Raw genomic sequence first — 19,397 nt, forward strand, 5'->3', positions numbered from 1 at the left:
TCCTGCCTGGAAACCTATGTCCCCACTGTGGAAGGATGTGCGGATCTAGAATTGGCCTCCACAGTCACTTATGGACTCACTGTTAAAACCGTGTTTATGGAAGACAATCTTACTCGGCTACGAGGGATCACCACACTGAGAGCCAGTGTGGTGTAGTGGTTAAGAGTTGTAGTCTCGTAATCTGGGGAACCGGGTTCGCGTCTCCGCTCCTCCACATGCAGCTGCTGGGTGACCTTGGGCCAGTCACACTTCTTTGAAGTCTCTCAGCCCCACTGACCTCACAGAAGTGTTTGTTGTGGAGGAGGAAGGGAAAGGAGAATGTTAGCCAGTTTGAGACTCCTGAAGGGGAGTGAAAGGCGGGATATCAAATCCAAACTCTTCTTCTTCTTCTTCTTCAAAGAAGAAGAATCAATATTGTGTTGCATGCAGCAATTGGATGCATAAAAGCTGGCTCCTTTGGGAATATAAATTGTCCAACCCCATCATGATGATTCAAAGCTTTACTAACCACAACCTCTTCAGAAAAGGTGCAAAAAAACATCCTGATACATCAAGATAATTCCACAAAGCATGTGCTTATACAAGCATAGGTTCTTCTTCTTAAATATATGACATCATTATGGGCAGCTGAATCTTACTTGCTTCTGATGGGATTGCATCCTGCACCACACCTGAGACTGCAGGCCAAGTTTGGGGTCCCAGAAGAGGCCACGTGGCAGCATAGGAGGGTGGCTGGGGGTTAGGAAGACCAGCCAGGGGGTGCTGTTCTTGCATATCTGCCGTCTGAGGCCATTACATCACTCTACCTAATAACAGGACTGCTCCTGGCCAAAGGTAAAGGTAAAAGGACCCCTGACCATTAGGTCCAGTTGCAGACGACTCTGGGGTTGCAGCGCTCATCTTGCTTTATTGGCCAAGGGAGCCGGCGTACAGCTCATGTGGCCAGCATGACTAAGCCACTTCTGGCGAACCAGAGCAGCGCATGGAAATGCCGTTTACCTTCCCGCTGGATAGGTACCTATTGATCTACTTGCACTTTGATGTGCTTCCGAACTGCTAGGTTGGCAGGAGCAGGGACTAAGCAACGGGAGCTCACCCCGTCGCGGGGATTCGAACCGCCGACCTTCTGATCGGCAAGCCCTAGGCTCTGTGGTTTAATCCACAGCGCCACCCGCATCCCCCCTGGCCAAAGGACCCAATGCCAAAAGATTTAAGTGAGTGGAACAGATGCCACTTGTACTGCAGTGTTTCAACAACCAGAGAACATCCAAAACGCCCCGCAAAGGCAGCCCAGATGTGGACCGTCTTCTGTTGTTCTCAAGAGCTCTGGAGCCAGCCCCTGAAGATGGTGGATTTCTTCCTTTTTCTCCTCCCCCTACTCCGCAATAAATCTGCTTGCTTGCTTTAAGCACCTCCCAGTCTTATTTAATTTAAAGCTCAAGCCACACAGCTAATAATAGCCGCCCGGCAAAGAGTGATGCGCTGCCATGCTGCGTTCGGCGGGATTACGGCTAAGACGACTCAAGGAATGTGTCGAAGTGTTTGTGACATTCTATGGGATCCTCTTTGCCATTCTGAAAAGGGGGAATCGCTTCTGTTGGGAAATGGATCCTAGGCAAGCGCAATCACTGGATCGCTTTAGACCCCTGCTGAAAACCTTTCTGTTTCAGTAGCTCTCTCAAGTCCAGGCTCATGGTTTAGTTTCTTACATTTCTTTTGCAAAGCTTTGGTTGGTTTTATTTCTGCTTTTTAATTACGACGATGTTATGCATATTAGTTTTTAATTGGTTTCTTTCTTTTAGCTGGGTTTTTATCTATGTTTTTCTTTGCACCCTCTTTGGAGAACCGTGTGATCGAGCAGCTTACGGATTTTCTAAATAAAATAAGAGGGAAAACCAGATCAGAATTTTATTTTATTTTTCGTCCTTTGTTAGCCCTTGTGTGTATTGTCTGAATCTCCACATATTGCTTTGAAACTCCAATTTAAGAAAAAACCAAGAGCACCTTGGAAACGGACATGTTTTATTTTGCAATAAGCATAACTACAGCACACTTCATCAGATGCACGTATAATCCTCAGTTGCAGATATATATGCAGTTTTGTGTACTGCACAAAGCATCAAGAGACGTTATGGGTTCCAACAGTTACCCAGGGTTTTATTTCCTTGGAATGAAGGTCAACGGAGACTCTGGTATCTTTAGGATATATGGTTTTATTTCCAGAGATATACAACCCAATCTGAAATCCAGGTGGTTTTTATAAATATCGTCATGGTTTGGGGCCTGTAGATCATGAACCGTGTTCATTTTGGGCGATCTGGTCCTGTCAAATTTCCTTCTCTCAAGACATTTAAAGATTTGGAGAGAATGTGGGAAATGATTGTTGTTAAAAAAGATTGAAGTTATGGTACTGAGATGTATAGGACTTGACGGACTTATAGAGCGAAAAGCTTTGTCCCTGCGTCTGAGTGTCGACGCCAGGCCAAGATCAGCCCATCCCTATAGAAAGAAGAAGCCAGGCCAAAAAGATAAAGAAGATGGGGGGGGGGATTAATTAATGAACCATGAACTATTAGTCGATTTGAAATCCAAGAAAGAAAGAGGACATTGTCTTCTTCTTCTTCCTCTTCTTCTTCTTCTTCTTCTTCTTCTTCTTCTTCTTCTTCTTCTTCTTCTTCGTGTGGAGAGGGTAACAACGTTCAGATTTTTGGGCATTGAATTACAAGAGGATCTGTCCTGGAGTGTCAACACAAGGGGGCTTGTGAAGAAGGCGCAGCAGAGACTGTACTTTTTGAGAATTCTAAGGAAAAACCATCTTCCGCAGAAACTGCTGCTTGCCATTGAGAGCGTGCTCACTTATGGCTTATGTGTGTGGTACGGAAGCTGTACTACCCAGGACAGGATGGGGTCGTGCAGAGTTGTTAAGGCAGCAGAGAGCATTGTTGGCTGCCCACTTTCCACCTTAGAGCAGATTTATGCCACAAGGTGCCATAGGAAGGCACTGGACATAGTAAAAGATCCATCGCATCCTGGTCACTGTCTCTTCGAGCTCCTGCCGTCGGGATGGAGATACAGGACGATGAAGACAAGAACGAGCCGTCTTAAGAACAGCTTCTTCTCCAGAGCGATCTCGGCCCTGAATGGGAAGCCTGGACTTTGAAAGTCATCTAATCTTCCTTGCTGTACTATACTGTATTGTTTTAATTAGTGTTTTTATGGAGCAGTCAAGTAATTTCGTTGTCCCTGAGAGGGGGCAATGACAATAAAGATCTTCTTCTTCTTCTTCTTCTTCTTCTTCTTCTTCTTCTTCTTCTTCTTCTTCTTCTTCGAAAGCTTTTGAAGCTCCCGAACGATTGACCAGGAAGGAGAGAACATGCCAGTCGGGCATGTGTCTCTGCCAGGGTCCTACACAAGAGTAGGACGGTTCTAACAATCCAGAGATATCTGTTTGCTTGCGCTCCAAGTTGCACACATGGAAAACATGAGTGTTGCGCAAGAGGGTACTTATCCTAGCATGTCGCAAATCCTCAGGGCAACGAGTTTGCAAAACAGTGTCAGTGGCTGCTTCCTACCTCTTTGGAGGTGTGATAGGAATTTTATGGTCTTAGATATATGGTAATATTCATAACCGCACATACATAGCTCAACACAGGAAGACCAACCTGGAACCATTTTGATTCCTAAACTGACCAAATGTTTTCTCTGCAAGGTCAAAATGGAAAAGCCTCCCCATTGTCTCTTCCTTCACAAATCCTGTCTTAATCTGTGTTTGAAGAAGGGTGTGAGCCTTATCATTACAAAAGAATGGCCAGGCTCTCAAGGCAATCCAGTCAAGTAACCTGCCAGACAGGAAATAAACAAGCGATGGGATGTATCTGAGGGGTGGTCTTAGGTTACACCCCTTCTGTGATGTATGCATAATGTTTCTGGGGGTGGTCTTGATCTACAGGATGGGAATTTCAAAAGTCTTTATAAGGCCTTGCGGGCCATTTTTCTGGGTCCCTCCTCTCTCCTGCGGGTGAGGGGAGCACCCTGTTGCAACAGATTAATAAAGATCAAGCTTACTAGCTGCTTTGCTTCTCAATATTCTCTGGTTGGCCTCTGTTATTTTCTCCTACCAATAGGGAACCTATGTAAGGACTCTATATGGGCTCTTGGATACCCCATAAGGGAAAAGGGCATATTTTTTATTTACAACAGATGCGACCCAAAATGTTGGTAAGGGAATGGGTGTGGGATGTGATACATAGATAGCAGTCAAGTACAACATTCCTTGTTTTCCTAGAGTGGACTTGCAAGGGGATGTTTGCTCCAGCCAGTCGGAACTTCCTGTTTCCTCCTGGGCTGGGACAGACTTCCTCTTGCATGTGACTAGAGGTGGGCGTGACCTTACCTGTCCAGGTAACAAAAAGGACAAGGCACGCAGCTATCTCTCTCTCTTCCACTTCCTCCTTCGTAGGAACAGCAGTTTTATCATAATAAATTTTATTTATACCCTGCCCTTCCCAGTTTAAAAACTGGGCTCAGGGAGGCTAACAGCAAATGTAAAACTTTGGTTAAAATGCGACTTAAAAACAGCATAAAATACAACATAAATGCAGCATCAGTGTCAATATAATTCAAAAATTCAGAGGTCATTTTTTTTGGGGGGGGACTGGCCAAGTTGGTCCTACTAGGGCCAGCAAGGAGACCAGGGAAGAGTTTAAATGTGGGGTCCCAGAAGGATTTATTCATAGAAAAGGAAAGGGAAAAGGGGATAGAGGATCAGGCTAATTCAAATTGAAGGCCAGGCGGAATAGCTCTGTCTTACAGGCCCTGCAGAAAGAGATCAAGTCCTGCAGGGCCCTAGTCTCATGGGACAGAGCATTCCACCAGGTTGGAGCCATCACTGAAAAGGCCCTGGCCCTGGTGGAGGATAGTCTGGCTTCCTTAGGGCCCGGGACCTTTACACTATTATTATTCATGGACTTTAGGGTCCTCTGCAGGACATACCAGGAGAGGCGGTCCCGTAAGTACAAGGGTCCTTTGTTTAGCTAGAGATGCTCTGTTGGCTTCCAGCCAACAGAGGACAAAGGGACTATCTCCATATGGGATAGATCCCATGTGTCTATACTTCTGTAACTAAGTCTGCCTTCAGGGATCCATCTGTGAACTGAATGTGTGAGTAAACCTCTTTTATTGACTTTAAATAAGATTGCCGTGTGCTTATTCTTTTAAGAGGGATATAAGGGAACTTACCAGGAACCTAATCGGGATGTGGGTGGCGCTGTGGGTTAAACTACAGAGCCTAGGACTTGCTGATCAGAAGGTCGGCGGTTTGAATCCCCGCGACGGGGTGAGCTCCCGTTGCTCAGTCCCTGCTCCTGCCAACCTAGCAGTTCAAAAGCACGTCAGAGTGCAAGTAGATAAATAGGTACCGCTCCGGTGGGAAGGTAAACGGCGTTTCCGTGCGCTGCTCTGGTTCTCCAGAAGCGGCTTAGTTATGCTGGCCACATGACCCAGAAGCTGTACGCCGGCTCCCTCGGCCAATAAGGCGAGATGAGCGCCGCAACCCCAGAGTCGGCCATGGCTGGACCTAATGGTCAGGGATCACTTTACCTTTTTACCAGGAACCTAATATTAAGAGGCTTAAACAAGCTTGCAACCAGCTACCTGCTGTGTGTTTAAAGGGGAATGTTAAAACTCTGCTAAGTTATAGAACTTGCTAGTGCAAGTTAGGAAGGATATTATTAAACAGTATATCCTCTCCTGCCTCCCTGAACATTCCCACAATGGGAAGAATGGCTTATAAAAGAATGGAAATGGTTTATTGAATATTGACTGATAAATTGTAAACAGATAAGAACTTTGGCATGATTACTGTAATAACCTGCAGTTTTATAAGAGTACAGTGGTACCTTAGTTTATGAACTTAATCCGTTCCGGAAGTCCGTTCTTAAACCAAAACCATTTTTAATCCGAGGCGGGCTTTCCCTAATGAGGCCTCCCGCCGCCGCTGCCCTTCCACAGTTCTGATTCTGTTCTTAGACCGAGGTAAAGTTCTCAAACCAAGACACTATTTCTGGTTTTGCGGAGTTTGCAAACCAAACCGTTCTTAAACCAGACTGTTCTTAAACCAAGGTACCCCTGTATATATTTAAAGTAGATAAATACATGAGCAAATGAAGTTAATTTGGATATGCAGAAGATATTAAAAATAAGGAATCGCAGAAAGAGGGGGAAGGAAGTCAAGTTTTGAAACCTTAAAACGACTGTGAAATTAATGAAATGTATAAACCTGAAAAGCATAAATATTTTATTTTTATTTATTTTTTTAAACGTGGGCAAGGGAATGGAAAGGATCCCGGATTCCTTGTTTCAAATGAAAGAAAGGTGCTTGTCTTCTGGGACACCGTACTTCAACTTGTGCTCTTCAAAGAGCTTGCAGAGTTCCTCCATGTAGACCTCGTGCAACTTGTCCACGTCCTCTTGGCTGGGGTTGGGGCACTTCTCAACTGGGATGGGTTTTCCAACTGCGGGCGGGTGGGGAGGGACAGACAGCAAAGAGTGGTTAAGAAAACTCAGGTGATAAGGTAAAAAAGGAATGGGATTGCTTTAAAAACTACCTGACAAAATATGGTTCCAAAAATAATACTGGGTTGTGCTTAGATTAATTTCACTGATATAAAGGGGGGGAAACCTGATATTATTAAATGAATGCAGAATATTTGTCACTTAAGAGAAGTGCTGAAGCCGCAAAGAGATAGAGGGAAATCAACTAATATAATAATAATAATAATAATAATAATAATAATAATAATAAATTTATTTATACCTCACCCTTCCCGGTTCAGAAACTGGGCTCAGGGCGGCTAACAACAAATTTAAAACACTTTAAAACACTTAATTATAAAAGCAGCATAAAATACAGTATAAAAACATGAATAACAATAAAAATTCAAAAATCAAAAATCAATTAGATAATCCCCAGGGCTAGCTGGCTAAATTGGTCCTACTTGGGCCAGCGAGGAGGCCAGGGGAGAATTAGCTGTGGGGTCTCAGAGCGGGTGATCTTCATAAAAGGGGAAGGGGAGGGAAGGGAAGAGAAGGGAAATAAAAGATCAGGCTGAATTCAAATAATATAGCAGGGATTCAGACTACTTTTCTGGATCAGGAAGAAAGTGACTGTAAAGAAAGAAAGAAAGAAAGAAAGAAAGAAAGAAAGAAAGAAAGAAAGAAAGAAAGAAGGAAGGAAGGAAGGAAGGAAGGAAGGAAGGAAGGAAGGAAAGAAAAGGAGGATTACAAATGTATTTCTTTCGTAGAACCTGGCGTATAGAATATTCAAAGTACTGTTTGTATCCTGTGAACGATTTTGTGCACTTGACTAATTATTTTTCGTGTTTTATTATTTATCATTTTTCTTTTTTTCTTTTCCTTTCTTTCTTCTCCTCTCTTTTCTTTTTATTATATATTTTCCTTTTATGTATTTCTTCTTTCTATTTCTGAATATTTGGATGTAATGTTTAATTTATACTTTTTGGTATTTTTATTTAAATGCAATAAAGATAATCAGCCAGAGCTGTTGAGCTTTTTTGAGGGGAGGATGAGCCAAAGTTGTCTGGGTTTGGGGCTTGGCCCCAGGAAGTGGCGCAGCTGGGAATCCTGCGATGACCTGCCTGCCTTCCCTCTGAAAGGCTGTGCTAATTGTGTTTGTCAGACAACAATGGGCTAACGCGGTTTCCGACCAACATCCCATTAAGTGTCTCCTCCACTGCAGAGGTTGGCGAAAGTCCGTCTAACCACGGAGAAGGTCCAAACAAGCTGTCAAACAATTATGGGCAACCACTGCCTGTCAAATCCCATCAGAGAGGATGGTGTTACCTGTACAAAACTGTCTTTTTGAATTAACCTGATGTTATTGTGGCCGGCTCCGGCGATAATTACCGCGCCACAGTGAATTCAGTCCTAGAAACGTTCTCTCGGTGTTTGGCATCAGGCAGGAGAATCATTACTAGTATTAAACGACCTTGTGCTTTGTTGCAGAAGTAGGATCCCCAATTGTTGGAGAACATAGCTGTCAACCATCCCTTATTTGGCGGGAAACTCCCTTATCCCAGCGCCGTGTCCCGCTGCTGTCCCTTATTGATGATGTCCCTTAAATTTCCCGGGTTTCAAAGAAAGCAGCTCCTCTCCCTCCCTCCCTGCTGGCCAGGGAGAAGGGAGGCTCCAACTGTGTTGCTTGGCTGCGTTGCTCACCCAATAAGAAGTCTAAGAACGACTGGGGTTGGAGCTTCCATGCCTTGTGCCGATCAAATCGGCTGCGTTGCCTGGGGACTCGCCTTTGCTCAGCGCTTCCCAGCGGAGAGGTGACGGTGGTTTTCCTTGAGGCTTTGTTTGGCTGCTGGCTGGGCTTTCTGCCTTTGGCTCAGAGAGGCTCAGAAGTTGAACATACCTGTGCTGAGTGCTCGGATCAGAATCGGATGGATACGTCATTGACGGGCCACTCACCCTTGCCGGGGAAAAGGTCTGTCTAGAGTGGTGGCACATGGTGGGGGGAAAGGAAAGGAGATCTCGTGGGAGGGAGGGAGGCTCTGTGTGTGTGTGGCTAGTTAATGCAAGCTGAGAGGGGTTTTGAATGCTGGACGCCATTTTGTTGCACGTGTTGCTGCAAACTTTGCAGTGCAAAGCCAGGCCGGGGAGCCATTTTAAGTTGAGGCTGCATAGGCCTTGTGGTGCATGTGATTCAGATTCTATTCAGTTGAACCTCTGGTTACAAAGTTGGTTGGACAGTGTTCTCGAAGCTACCAGCATGAGTTTGACCAGACTGCAGGAGGACAGGAAGACTGGAGTGCCTGGAACAGGTGAGGCTGCAGGTCCCTTATTTTGGCGGCTGGTCCCTTATTTTCAAGGCTGCTGGTCCCCTATTTTCAAATCTGTAAGTTGACAGCTATGGTTGGAAAAGGGGGTCTTTAAGCTAATGAATGCTTTTGTCTCTCACTTTTCCAATCTTAAGTTTCTCACATTCCGCTATTTCCATTTAACGTCCTCATGAAAATTCAGCATTATGGTGCAAATTACTCCAAATATACCGCACACAGTTTTCTGTAGGTAATTTTGCCCAATGCACATGTTTTTGCAAAGCCAATCCCTTTATATCAGGCATAGGCAAACTCGGCCCTCCAGATGTTTTCGGACTATAATTCCCATCATCCTTGACCACTGGTCCTGTTAGCTAGGGATGATGGGAGTTGTAGTCCCAATACATCTGGAAGGCCGAGTTTGCCTATGCCTGCTTTATATAATGAATTTTGTCTGCTATTTTCATAAATACCTACATTTCTACTTGCGTTTTACGCAAGTGTGCGCATTTATTGTGCACATTACTTGGCTGAAGAACTGAACTGAAAAATTGGGAGGTGTGTGGATTTTGAAGAATGACCGTTTTGGTTTGCCCATTGTTTTGGAAAATGTGACTTGGCTAAAGGCCTATGCACACTTCCTCTCGTCTTGCGGCTCTCCCCCAGGGAAAACTGCTTTCTGGTGCTCAATCAGAGCAAATGGCGATTGGGGTTTTCTCCGGATTGACATTTGCTCCAATGTAGCACTAAAGAGCGAATTTTCCGTAGGGAAGGAACGAGGCAAGGGGAAAACACTTAGAAAGTGAAGTGGAAAACTGCTTAGACCCAGGCTTTCTAGGCATGAGCAGACTTTGCTTAAGTGGTTTTAATTTACTGAAATTGAGAATGCTTAAATGCCTTGCTGAGTGTTTCATTCTGGAACGTTCCCCAGTAACTCTCATGAGATTGGTTAACTCTGGTCACATGGGAGGTGTCTTATTACATTCTCCATTTGGTTTTGTGCAAGTGACTTGACTCATGGCTGCAGCTCCATGAACACTGAAGAAGAGGCCATGTTAGATTGCGCTCTCTCTCTCTCTAATCGCAATAAAGGAGAGGTCTGACAATGTTTCTGTGCGAATGTATGTGATGGAAAGAAGGGCAGAAGTTTATGTTCTCCCAAAGAAGCAGTAAGGAGAGGTCTACTGGAAGGAGAAAGTGGAAACATCACAGAAGGAACTGCATGGCCAAGCTGGATATTCCACAGAAGGCTGAGCGGAAAGAGAGAAAGACACAGTTTGGTTGAATGTTTACGGAAGAATCAGTAATCTAGGGCTTCTATACGTCCTGAATTTCCTGGACATATCTGGGATTCGTCCGTCGGAAATAGCATCTGGGCAGAAATTCCAAACATTGTTTAAAATGTCTGGGAAAACCTGGGCAGCCCGTGTTGGACGTGTTGATTTTTTGGCGAATTTTCCCCAAAACAGCTCAAAAGCTTTTTCTTCTTTTTTGAAAAATTGCAAAAAAAAACCCTCATCAACTGGCCCCTCCCTATCCAAAAAAGCTCAACAGTTTTTGTGTCTGGATTTTCACTTTTTGAAATATGGGAACCCTACGTAATCTTCAACTAAGAAAAACTAGGCCCACGCTTGAATAACTATGTGAATGTAAATACAGTATTTTTCGCTCTATAACACGCACCCGACCATAACACGCACATAGTTTTTAGAGGAGGAAAACAAGAAAAAAAATTCTAAACGAAACAGTGGATGTATGATTTTTGTGGTTCATGCTGCGGCCACAGACATGTGATCTGACGGTGAGTTTGGGGTAGCCCAATGCAAATGGATCCATGCTTTGTAAGCACGTTTTTGCACCACTGCGGCCCCAGGCAACAGTGGGTACGTGATTTTTTTGGTGCAAGCTGTAGCCATGGACATGCTATGTGATCTGATGGTGAATTTGGGGTGACCCAGTGCAAAAATCCTGAGGATCCATGTGGATCCGTGCTTTGTAACCACGTTTTAAGTGGGGAGGGAAGGAAAAGCACTCAAGGGACAAGGAACACGTGTGGGGTGGGTGGATAAGGATGCTGTTAATAATGCAGAAGAGGGGTATAAGAGGAGAAGGCTCCTCTCCTCTCCCGCTTTGCTCCTTTAAAGCAAGCAGGCTCTCTGTCCCTCTCTCCTCCCCACTCAGTGGCTCTTCTCCTGCTCTGCTGTTTCAAAGCAAGCCACGGAGGAGGGAAGGAAAGGGAACCATGGATCCTCTGATCATGACTGCAGCAGATCCACCCGCCATCCGTAGGCATTCGCTTCATAACACGTACAGACATTTCCCCTTACTTTCTAGGAGGAAAAAAGTGAGTGTTATGGTGCAAAAAATACGGTACTTTGCATATGTTCTTCATTAGCTATATGTTCTGCAAGCGAAAGCTTTTTTGAATATTTTAACATGTGTTTGAACCAGGGGTCAGCTAACTTTTTCAGCAGGGGGCCAGTCCACCGTCCCTCAGACCTTGTGGGGGGCCGGACTATATTTTGAAAAAAACATATGAACGAATTCCTATGCCCCACAAGTAACCCAGAAATGCATTTTAAATAAAAGCACACATTCTACTCATGTAAAAACATGCTGATTCCCAGACCGTCTGCAGGCCGGATTTAGAAGGGGATTGGGCCGGATCCGGCCCCCGGGCCTTAGTTTGCCTACCCATGGTTTGGACACTGCTTTAATTTCCAGAAAAGAGTAATCTTCACACAGGATTTGGCTTCCCAGCTGCAGTTTAGCTACTCTCCCAACCAGACTTACCCACAGTGTGGATCGGTCGCCGATACGGAATGAGCCCAAAACTGTACTGAAAGATCCCACGGGCATGGAAGAGGGGGAGTGAGATCCCCATGATCTTTTGCAAACGCTCTTGGATCCATCGTAGCCAGCCGCCCTTGGGGTTTTCAACTTGATCGAACAGTTCGTTCTCACCGAAGGAAAACACGGGGACAAGAGGAGTGCTGGGGGAGGAGGCAGAGGAATGGAAAAGAAAGTGTTGCGTCATCATCATAATGCCCGAAGCACATCCAGTGTTTATACCAGGGTTAAGGAGCCTACTCCGACTTGAACCACAGTCTAGGAGTGGATCCTGGATTTGATGCGGCCCCGCTGTGGGTTAAACCACAGAGCCTAGGACTTGCCGATCAGAAGGTCGGCAGTTCAAATTCCCACGACGGGGTGAGCTCCCGCTGCTCAGTCCCTGCTCCTGCCCACCTAGCAGTTCGAAATCACGTCAAAGTGCAAGTAGATAAATAGGTACCACTCCGGCGGGAAGGTAAACAGCGTTTCCGTGCGCTGCTCTGGTTCGCCAGAAGCGGCTTAGTCATGCTGGCCACATGACCCGGAAGCTGTATGCTGGCTCCCTCAGCCAATAAAGCAAGATGAGCGCCGCAACCCCAGAGTCGGCCACGACTAGCCCTAACGGTCAGGGGTCCCTTTACCTTTACCTATGAGCACGAAAAAGCAAGGCCTGGGGCCCACTGTGGCTCCACCCCTTGCCCTCGATGGTGACTTGTCCAATGTCAACACTGCTTTTGCAATCCAAGGCAGGAAGCAAAAGCAGGAGATTTTCCTGGATCCCTGAAGAGCTGTGCTTGACCTGATGGCTCACCGGTTGTATAAAGTTACAGAGCATAGGCATCAGGACTAGGAGCCATCAATAGCTCTCTCCTCCTCTGTGAATTTCTCTCGCCCTCTTTCAAAGCCCTCCAAGTTGGGGGCCATCACTGCCTCCTGCATTTGCAGGTAGCCGTGCCACCAGAGTTAATGTTTTGTACGGGATTTGCAGAACGCAGTCCTTTGCCCTTCAGCGTGCCGCGACTCACCCATGATGTATAGCTAGCCGAACAAACCCCTTCCGGTTTGCCAACAACAGAGTAAAAGCCCCTGGCCGGGCGTCCAGAGCTTCTCGGGCTCCTCCCACAGCAATGGTGAGGACATTTCCTCCTCCTGACCTCCGTAGGACGTTGGCAGCCGTTTCCTTGTCAGATGGGACTAAACCTGGGTATGAAATGCAGGAGACGTGAGAGTAAGCTCCCTGAAAACCATCAGCAGTGTTATTAATAATACTATTATTTTGCCACTGTCCGCTGCCTTGTGGGACATCAGGAGAAGAAGAGGCTAAAGAGCAAACCCTACACAAACCTAGAGTTGGGACTTGTCAGGAATGAGCCAGCTCCAAGCAAAGGTTTGCAGCCAACTGCAGAAAACAGCCAAGAGCAAAGAGGCTTTGATGTTAGTTAGGCAGGGGAGAGCCGGCAGCTGCAGACTTAGGCCCTTCCTGGACTTGACGGGCAGGCTGATAAGGCAGTAGCTGAGAGCAGGCTAAAATACAGCTAAAGCTCACAGGAAGCAGAAAAGGGCGCGAATGAACTCAGAGACAGCCTCTCAGAAAAGGAAGAGGTTGGAGCTGATCCACTAAGTCTGAAGAGTCGGTGAATGGGAGGGCTGCTAGATAGGAAGCAAAACAAGAGACGCAAGGGTCGGAAGTTCAATACCTTCTGCCGACGGCGGAAGGAGTCTTCAGAAGGGTCATCTTGAGTAATGAAACCGGAGGCTTTGTCATAGCCGTCCGGAGCTATCTGTTTGTTTTTGCAATAAATCCTCCTTTTTAATTATCTACGCTTACTGTGTTATCAAGCTGGGAACCTGGACTCCTGACAGGGCCAATGAGATGGTTGGATGGCGTCTTGTATGCCTCCTTCCGGCAACTCCTGCAGCCAAGCTGGTGCCAAACATCTTGCTCTGCTTTCCTTTGGGCAACATCAGCGAGACCACGAGGGGGCTCTTGTCATCTGAGCAGCCCAGGACCTCCAGACACACTGCCCAGGCTTGCACACCAGGGTAGGCACTTCAGTGCTGCATACACAGTACTTCATCGCTGGAAACACACTCCATTGTCTCTCAAGGCAGATGGATGCCAACACACTGTTTTGCAATACCCTTTGTGTGCAAAACGTGTAAGGCCTTGTGGTGCCTCAGTTTACCAAATGGAAAGCCTCCAGATACTGGTGGACTACAGTTCCCATCTTTGCTGGTTGGAGCTTGGGGATGATGGGAGTTGGAGTCCAATGACATCTCATAATAATAATAATAATAATAATAATAATAATAATATATTTATACCCTGCCCATCTGGCTGAGTTTCCCCAGCCACAATGGGCGGCTCCGAATTGAGTGTTAAAAACAATACAGCATTAAATATTAAAAGCTTCCCTAACCAGGGCTGCCTTTTAAAGATAAGATAGCTGCTTATTTCCTTGACATCTGATGAGAGGGCATTCCGCAGGGCGGGCGCCACTACCAAGAAGGCCCTCTGCCTGGTTCCCTGTAACCTCACTTCTTGCAATGAGGGGACCGCCAGAAGACCCTCGGCGCTGGATCTCAGTGTCCGGGCTGAACGATGGGGGTGAAGATGCTCCTTCAGGTATACGAGACCGAGGCCGCTTAGGGCTTTCAAGGTCAGCACCAACACTTTGAATTGTGTTTGGAAATGTACTAGGAGCCAATGTAGGTCTTTCAGGACCTGTGTTATGTGGTCCCGGCGGCCATTCCCAGTCACCGGTCTAGCTGCCACATATTGGATTAGTTGCAGTTTCTGGGTCCCCTTCAAAGGTAGCCTCACATAGAGCGCATTGCAGTAGTCCAAGCGGGAGATAACCAGAGCATGCACCACTTTGGCGAGGCCATCTGCGGGCAGGTAGGGTCTCAGCCTCCATACCAGGTGGAGCTGGTAAACAGCTGCCCTGGACACAGAATTAACCTGCGCCTCCATGGACAGCTGTCATCATCAAACCTTTTATTGGTGTCACACCAATTGGTTTGTAATCATTGGTTTGTAACACCAATGAAATCTGAAAGGCCACAGCTACTGCATCTGTTTTTTACTGGGTACAGGGAGCTTACAAAAGCACAGACTCTTTTTATTATTATTATTTGCACCAGCCAGTATCAGCCACCCTGAACACCACAGCTCTTCTTACCTCCACTCATCAGATAGTCACGGAAAAAGGGGATTCTGAACCAGAGGCTCAGCATCATCAAATGAGGGGTCAGTCCTGGGAAGATCTTGGAAAACCCAGTTGCCTCCGTACAGAAATTGAGGAAGGCCCCAGCCACCAGAACTCCGTGGGGATGGAAACCGAAGATGTAGTTCTTTGTAGGGTCCAGTTCCACCGTCTTCACCAGCTGTAAGAAGACCAAAGTCATTTAGGGCTCCTGCAGGACTCACCTTCTGAAATGGGAGAATGAGAGAACGGAGCAAGACCATTTACCGTATTTTTCGCTCTATAAGACGTACCAGACCACAAGACGCACCTAGTGTTTGGGGGAGGAAAACAAGAAAAAAAATATTCTGAATCTCAGGAGCCAGAACAGCAAGAGGGATCGCTGCGCAGTGAAAGCAGCGAGCCCTCTTGCTGTTCTGGCTTCTGGGATAGCTGCGCAGACTGCATTCACTCCATAAGACGCATACACGTTTCCCCTTACTTTTTAGAAGGGAAAAAGTGAGTCTTATAGAGCAAAAAATACAGTATTTCCTTTTTCTTTTTTTCTCAGTAAAAGCACATTACTTCCCCAAGCACATCATGGGAACTGTAGTTTCCCTCACACAGAGCTATAATTCTCAGCAACAAAGTGCAGTTCCTAGGATTCTTTGTGGTGTGTCATGTGAGAGATACATACATACATACATACATACATACATACATATCTATATGTATATATATATTTTCTAATCAACATTTCAAAATATTCATTTAAACAACCTTAAATCAATGACTTCCCTTCTTCTCTTTCTATGGTTCATTTTACATATTGTAAATCCCTGCATATTTTACATGAACTAAACCATTCAGTATTCCATTGTTACATCCATCAAAACTTATTTACACTGTTGAATTTATCTTAATGCTGCCAGCATTTTTAAATGAACACAATTTTCACTCATATATTCAGCAAACATTTTCCAGTCTTCTTTAAATGTACATTCTTCTTGTTCTCTTATTCTATACGTTAAATTCTGCTGCTCCAGAGAAGCGGACACGGAGCAATGGATCCAAACTACAAGAAAGAAGATTCCACCTAAACATTAGGAAGAACTTCCTGACAGTAAGAGCTGTTCGACAGTGGAATTTGCTGCCAAGGAGTGTGGTGGAGTCTCCTTCTTTGGAGGTCTTTAAGCAGAGGCTTGACAACCATATGTCAGGAGTGCTCTGATGGTGTTTCCTGCTTGGCAGGGGTTTGGACTTGATGGCCCTTGTGGTCTCTTCCAACTCTATGATTCTATGATTCTATGAAATCTGCAAGCTGCGTGTATTCCATCAGTTTAAGTCGCCACTCTTCTTTAGTTGGGACTTCGCTCGTTTTCCATTTTGGGGCTAACAAAAGCTTGATTTCTTTTCAGGCACCCTGAAGTCTTGCAAATGCTCTCCTGACCCTCAGAGTCTGCTTCAGCCACAGTTATTGCCTGGTACACTAGAATCGTAGAATCATAGAACGGTAGAGCTGGAAGGGACCCCAAAGTTCATCTAGTCCAACCCCCTGGAATGCAAGAATCCTGCCCACAGCCATCATTGGGTGGGCTCGAACCGCCAACCTGTTGCGATATTCCGTTCAACCTTAAGAACAGACGTGTAGAATTGTTGTACGTCACATGAAGAAGAAGAAGAAGAAGAGGAGGAGGAGTTTGGATTTGATATCCCGCTTTATCACTACCCGGAGGAGTCTCAAAGCGGCTAACAATCTCCTTTCCCTTCCTCCCCCACAACAAACACTCTGTGAGGTGAGTGGGGCTGAGAGACTTCAGAGAAGTGTGACTGGCCCAAGGTCACCCAGCAGCTGCATGTGGAGGAGCGGGGAATCGAACCCGGTTCACCAGATTACAAGTCTATCAGTCTTAACCACTACACCACACTGGCTCACACCTGATTACACTCCAGCACAGCTTGCTGGGAACTTCCATTTCTGTATAGTTTTTGCTTTTGCTGTCTTGCTTTGGACATGAAGGAGGTCGGACATGTTTTCCTTTTGTCCTGATGTATGCTGAATAAGGGACGCGGGTGGCGGTGTGGGTTAACCACAGAGCCTAGGACTTGCCGATCAGAAGGTCGGCGGTTCGAATCCCCGTGACGGGGTGAGCTCTCATTGCTCGGTCCCTGCTCCTGCCAACCTAGCAGTTCAAAAGCACATCAAAGTGCAAGTAGATAAATAGGTACCACTCCGGCAGGAAGGTAAACGGCGTTTCCGTGCGCTGCTCTGGTTCTCCAGAAGCGGCTTAGTCATGCTGGCCACATGACCTGGAAGCTGTACGCTGGCTCCCTAGGCCAATAAAGCGAGATGAGTGCCGCACCCCAGAGTCAGCCACGACTGGACCTAATGGTCAGGGGTCCCTTTACCTTTACCTTTTAAATATGCTCACACAACTTCTCCTGCTACTTCTGTTGTGTAGCATTTACTCTGCTGAGTAGTGTGCCCCAGCTTCTGTGGTTCAGGTCGCAGATGTTGCACCAAGGACTGTAGATCGCCTGGCACACTGGCCGGTGGGCTGGAGCCAGCTGGGGACCTGCCAATTGCCCCCAGTTCCTTGGTTGCATGCCCACACAACCACCTGGTTAATAGCCAATGCATTGCCCCATTGTGCCACAACTGCCATTCAGAGAGCTCACCCCGGAGATTGTTTAATGGTGTTTCCCTGTTTTCTGACTCTAGGGGGACAGCTCCTCTCTGCCCCGAATTAAAATCAGAAGCACACTTTGCTCTAACCGCAGAAAAGGTTGGTGTTTAGATAGTGTGGGAGTTTGAGCTGCCCGCTTGCTGTAAGGAAACTTCCTGTTCCTGGTGAGAAAGGGGACCATTGGCTACCTGAGACGGTGAGCCAGAAATGAAAAAGGATGCTTAAAATAACCTTTGTGGACATCAGAGAGAACTTGTTGACTTGCCATTTATAAACTCTATTTTTGGAACGAAGCCCAGTGCCTTTAATGAGAACTTGACGAACAAAGGAGAGGTAAGAGGACTGAATTATATCCAATTATATCCAATATAATTGGATAGAATATATAAAAAGATAGAAAATTGTCCAGTAGCACCTTAAAGGTAAAGGGACCCCTGACCATTAGGTCCAGTCGTGTCCAACTCTGGAGCTGCAGCGCTCATCTCGCTTTACTGGCGGAGGGAGCCGGTGTACAGCTTCCAGGTCATGTGGCCAGCATGACAAAGCCGCTTCTGGCGAACCAGAACAGCTCATGGAAACACTGTTTACCTTCCCACCGGAGCGGTACCTATTTATCTACTTGCATTTTGACATGCTTTTGAACTGCTAGGTTGGCAGGAGTAGGGACTGAGCAATGGGAGCTCACCCCGTCGCGGGGATTAGAACCGCCAACCTTCTGATCGGCAAGCCCTAGGCGCTGTGGTTTAGACCACAGCATCCACGTAGCACCTTAGAGACCAACTAAGTTTGTTCTTGGTATAAGCTTTCGTGTACATGTGTCAGACCAACACGGCTACCTACCGGACAGATAATAATATGGGGGCACGGGACGCCTCCTGTGTGTTAACAATATAAAAACTTTGCTACAGAAGATGTGAGCCAGAGAAACAACGACTGATCAGACTGAAAACAAGGATGGATAATATTAGTTTTGAATTGGAAAAATAGCCAAAAATGCAGAGACATGAATGAGGATGATCATCTCTAGACATCTGGAACATGGGAAGTCCCTCCCAAAAATCTTTATAATTGGAATATATAATTGGTGGTATTGTTATTATTGTAATTTGGACTGGTTTGATTTGTCATTAATTGGAAGATTGTTGTTGAAAATGAATAAAAATGTAACAAAAAAATAACCTTGGTAAAAAATAAAAAACCATCTATCATAAAGACACTGCAGTCTCCCTTGTGCCTCATTCCTGAAAGTAAAACAGGGACCCTGGGCAAGCGTCAGGAACCCCAGAAATCTCGCACCACTCAGAGATTGGGGTGGCAATAGGAGACGGCATTTTACCCAGTCAAACTATTGGATCTATGGGGCTCAGTCAAGACTTATTGGCAATGGCTCTCCAGGGTTTCAGAGCAGGATCGGAATCTTGCTGATCTGCTGCAAACCACCCCAAGATCTGCTCAGGGATCGCATTTCCCCATCTATGCTCGCTCTACCTCCTCCATCTATAGAGCTGACATTGTGACAGATGCCACAGTTCCACAACTGTATGAAATCTATCTTTTAGCGTTGCAGCTGCTTCACTTTGGAACTCCCTGCCGATTGAAATCAAGCAGGTATAATCTTCCTGGTGCCAGCTAAAAACCTTTCGGTTTAAGCAAGCCTGCCCACACATGTAGCAGTTGCAGGTGCCGCTAATTCATTTTTAGTTTATTGTAATTGTAACATTTTCAACTGTGTTTTATTGACAATTCCCAAGTTTTGCTTTCCAAAACCTCTCCGGGGTTTTATGACAACCGAGCAGTGTATAAATGTTGTTGAATCAATGAACTTTAAAACCAATAAATGCCATCGGGTCCTGATT

The 19,397-nt window shown here is 45.9% G+C and overlaps 1 protein-coding gene and 1 long non-coding RNA gene across 3 annotated transcripts in view; both read right to left on the reverse strand.

The window, feature by feature from the left end:
• Positions 1-19,397, reverse strand: part of MOGAT2 (monoacylglycerol O-acyltransferase 2) — a 229,251-nt gene that overhangs the window by 180,100 nt on the left and 29,754 nt on the right. The window contains exons 3-6 of one of the 2 annotated variants that reach the window (XM_083610062.1): positions 14,852-15,056; positions 12,695-12,869; positions 11,631-11,830; positions 6,345-6,512 (exon numbers count right to left, since the gene is read on the reverse strand). In XM_083610062.1, the coding sequence (XP_083466188.1) occupies positions 6,358-6,512; positions 11,631-11,830; positions 12,695-12,869; positions 14,852-15,056 (735 nt within the window). In that variant the 3' untranslated portion in view covers positions 6,345-6,357. Of the gene's footprint in view, positions 1-6,272; positions 6,513-11,630; positions 11,831-12,694; positions 12,870-14,851; positions 15,057-19,397 lie in introns of those variants that run through there. The other variant, XM_083610061.1, reaches the window with a different exon arrangement.
• The window catches only part of LOC310761006, a 177,755-nt gene that overhangs the window by 93,567 nt on the left and 64,791 nt on the right, over positions 1-19,397 (reverse strand). The gene's annotated exons all lie outside the window — the stretch shown is intronic.

This window comes from Podarcis filfolensis, assembly GCF_964270895.1.
Source record: "Podarcis filfolensis genome assembly, chromosome: 4".
NCBI lineage: Eukaryota > Metazoa > Chordata > Lepidosauria > Squamata > Lacertidae > Podarcis > Podarcis filfolensis.